The sequence below is a fragment of the Mesitornis unicolor genome, unplaced genomic scaffold, assembly GCF_000695765.1.
Source record: "Mesitornis unicolor isolate BGI_N332 unplaced genomic scaffold, ASM69576v1 scaffold2894, whole genome shotgun sequence".
In the NCBI taxonomy this organism is placed as follows: Eukaryota; Metazoa; Chordata; class Aves; order Mesitornithiformes; family Mesitornithidae; genus Mesitornis; species Mesitornis unicolor.
In genome coordinates, this window is record NW_010181854.1 from 10231 (window position 1) to 14034 (window position 3804).

At 53.1% G+C, this 3804-nt stretch overlaps 1 protein-coding gene across 1 annotated transcript in view; it reads right to left on the bottom strand.

Moving 5' to 3' along the window:
• Positions 1 to 1258: 1258 nt before the first annotated feature.
• LOC104539884 (serine/threonine-protein kinase Chk1-like) overlaps positions 1259 to 3804 on the bottom strand; it is a gene marked incomplete at its 5' end in the record, with an annotated part of 4471 nt that continues 1925 nt past the window's right edge. Inside the window, 5 exon segments of the mRNA XM_010183544.1 lie at positions 1259 to 1354; positions 1861 to 1962; positions 2060 to 2132; positions 2134 to 2186; positions 3373 to 3550. Coding sequence (XP_010181846.1) covers positions 1259 to 1354; positions 1861 to 1962; positions 2060 to 2132; positions 2134 to 2186; positions 3373 to 3550 — 502 coding nt within the window.

The following is a 3804-nucleotide window of genomic DNA, read 5'->3' on the forward strand; positions in this document are numbered from 1 at the left end:
TTGGGGTTGAAAATAATAATTGAGCCTGGTTAATGCATGAGGCCAAAGCAGAGCATCCTGACGGGGTGAAATATGCCCTGTGACCCCCTCAAAATAACTTATTTATGGCAGGTAATAGGTAAAAATAGGATTTGTTCCTAATGGGGAGGCTTTCCCTTGCAGCCTGGGACCCATTCATGCAATGAATTATGTCCAACCTCACACCCCCCCAAAACCCCTTCATTCCCAAGGCATTCCTCAAGCTTTTATATGATTATTTTTCTTTTTTTGTTTTTCTTTTTGCCCTTAGAAATATAAATTCCTGGGGGAGTGAACCAGAAAACCCCGTATTCAGCCTAATTATCCCCCCCGGCTGCAATCTGTGATCTCCGGGACAATTAAAACTGCTTAATCCCGGCTGAAAAGCAAACAAGGTCGGAGGCGGCGTCTTCCTGCTTCCCCCTCGCCCGCTGCCGGGGTCTCGCTCCCCGGCTGCAATCTAAATACGCAATTAAAAAATCGCCGCTAATTGCTTCGCCCAAGGGGGGTTCCCACCAGGGAAAGGGATCTTAAAAATACCAAAAAAAGGGGAGGAAATGAGTAAAAAGTGCATTTCCCACCCTAATAATTAAATGCTGATGAAGTTTTGGGGGAGAAACGATGGAGATGGCTCGGGGTTTGCACCCTGGGGTGGGTTTTTTTGGGGGGGATGCTCTTTTTTGGGGAGGGGGAAGGGGTTAATCCCTGGCTCTCCTCTCTCGCTCCAGCGCTAACAACCCCTGGCAGCTCTTGGCTTCGTTAGCCCTTCCGAAAAGCAATTAGAGAGGCTGGAAAATGAGGGCAGCCACTGCCCTGAGACAAGGCAAGAAGGGGGTGATGGGGCTGGGGGGGAGGGTGTCAACCCCCAAAACATGGGCAGGGGGGGTTAATGGGCTGGTTTAGGACTGCATGGCTCAATGGAGATCCCAGACACTGTTAACAGTGGACGCCATCAGTAGGTTTCAGAGTGAACAGAGCCTTGTGCTTGTTGGGTGCCTGGTTTTGGGTGAAAATAAGCTGAGCAGGGCGCAGAATTGATCTCTAATTGCTATTTTTTTATTGAATACCATTTTTATTCAGCTGGGTTGCAGAGCACCCCAGGGCTTTATTGAACATTTAAAACCTGAAGCATGCAGTTGGTTGTCTTCACAGTGTCCAGGGGGTGCAGGACCCCCGCCAGGAGGATGAGGAAGAGGAGGAGGAGGGGGAGAGGAAGAGGGCCAGGTGGGGTGCGGGGGGCTCAGGTGCCCGGCAGCCAGAGCTTTTGGGTGCTGACGATGTCGCTGAGCTTGCCCTTGATTTTCAGGAAATGCCTCTTGAACTCCAGGCCGTCGCCCTGCGTGGGGAGAGGGGTTGGGTTGTAGCACCTTGCATGGTCCTGCACCCACTTTGCACCCAACCCTGCATGGTCCTGCATCACCTTACGTGGTCCTGCACCCATCTTGCATGGTCCTGCATCACCTTGCACCCACCTTATGTCATCTTGCACCCACCCTGCGTGGTCCTGCACCACCTGATGGGGTCTTGCACCCACTATGTGTGGTCCTGCATCACCTTGCACCCAGCTTGCATTGTCCTGCACCCACCTTGCGTGGTCTTGTACTCACCTTGTGTGGTCCTGCACTCACCTTGCATGGACCTGAACCCACCTCGCATGCTCTTGCATCACCTTACGTGATCTTGCACCGCCTTGCACCCACCTTGTGTTGTCTTGCACCCACCTTTCATGATCTTGCACCACCCTGAACCCACTTTGCATGGTCCTGCACTGCCTGGCACCCGCTGTGCATCGCCTTGTCAGACCCTGTATCACCCCGTGCCCACCCTGATCCCCCTGCTCACCTTGGAGAGGCGAAAATCCACCAAAATCTTGCTCTCCATCTCCACCAGGTTCACCTTGAAGATGAGCTTGTTGTTCCTCCTGTCCGTGGTCGAGATGGTGACCTGCAAAACCACAGTGCGGGGTGGTCCCCCAAGTGATTTCCAGATGCAGCAGCATGGGGCATGATCCCACCCCCCGATTTTGCACCCCAATTTCTACCTGGTTGGTGCAGCTCTTCTTCCAGCCGTACCCCATCTTCTCACAGAGCTCCTGCAGGGCGCGGTAGGAGCCAACCAGTTTTGGGAAAAACGCGCTCCTCCCCCTCCCCCAGCCGCTGCCACGGGCTCTGCGCCCCCAAAACCGGTGAGAAAAGTCACAAATCCCAAAAAGCTGCGGCTCCCGATCCGCAAAATCCCGGCCTCGGGATAAACATTGCAAAGCTGCACCCCCTGATGGAGACCGCTGCGAGCTGCAGCTGCCGGGCTGCATCCCAAATACTATAAATATTGTAAAGCTACACCCCAGGCACTGCAGAGTTGCATCCTGTGATGTAAATTATACCAACTTACAGCCCAAATACTGCAAAATCGCACCCCAAATACTGCAAAGGCACACCCTGAGATGATCAATATTGCAAAGCTGCATCCCCAGTATTGCAAGGTTGCAGCCTGGTGCTAGAAATCCTGCAAAGCTGCACCCTAAACATTGCAACCTTGCGTCCTGCCACTAAAAACACTGCAAAGTTGCACCTCAAATACAGCAAATTTTCGCTCTGGGATGATCAGCAGTGCCAAGCTGCATCCCCAGTACTGCAAAGCTGCTGCTTAATGGCACAGAATGTGAAGCTGCACCCCAAATATTATGAATAGTGCAAAGTTGGACCCCAATTCTGTAAACTGGATGCAAAGCTGCACCCCAAATACTGCAAAGCTGCACCTTGAGATGATCAATATTGCAAAGGTGCATCCCCAGTACTGCAAAGCTGCTGCTTAATGGCATATAGAGGATGTGAAGTTGCACCCCAAATATTATTAATATTACATAGTGCAAATATTAATAGTGCAAAGTTGGACCTCAATTCTGTAAACTGGATGCAAAGCTGCACCCCCTGAGATGATCAATATTGCAAACCCACAGCCCTAATATTGCAAAGTTGCAGCCTGGTGCTAGAAATCCTGCAAAGCTGCACCCTAAACATTGCAACCTTGCGTCCTGCCACTAAAAACACTGCAAAGTTGCACCCTGGGATGATCAGCAGTGCCAAGCTGCATGCCCAGTACTGCAAAGCTGCTGCTTAATGGCACAGAATGTGAAGCTGCACCCCAAATATTATGAATAGTGCAAAGTTGGACCCCAGTTCTGTAAATTGGATGCAAAGCTGCACCCTGAGATGATCAATATTGCAAAGCTGCATCCCCAATGTTGCAAAATTGCTCCCGACATTATCTGCACTGCAAAGCTGCACCCCAAATACTGCAAAGCTGCACCTCAATGCTATCGACGCCCCCCCCAGCAAAACCCGCACCGCACACCTGGGAGGAGCCGGGGGTGCCCAGGAGCTGGCTGTTGAGCAGCATCTGCTCGGGGCAGGCGGGCTGCGAGAAGCTGATGCCCTGCACCAGCTTGTCGATGGTGTTCGCTCCGCTCTCCCACAGCGGCCCACCAGTGCCCGGCTCCGGCTGCGACGTCGAGTGGCTCAGCTGCTCCTCGCTGCGAGGCAAGGGGGGACCGGGTGTGAGGGGTGTCGGGGGGGACGCAAGGATGGGGAACAGGGAGAGAGCGGAGGGGGGATTGCACCGCGTCAGGGTTTGGCAAGGTTTTGGATGCTTGTGCGTGCAGGGGCAATGCGAGCGCAGGGCTGGGCACGGGGTGCACCGAAACACAGGGAAATCCTTGCAACGTGCGAAGAAACGCAAAGTGCAAAGCCCGGGAACACGCAAAGAATTGGACGGCGTGAGGCCTTG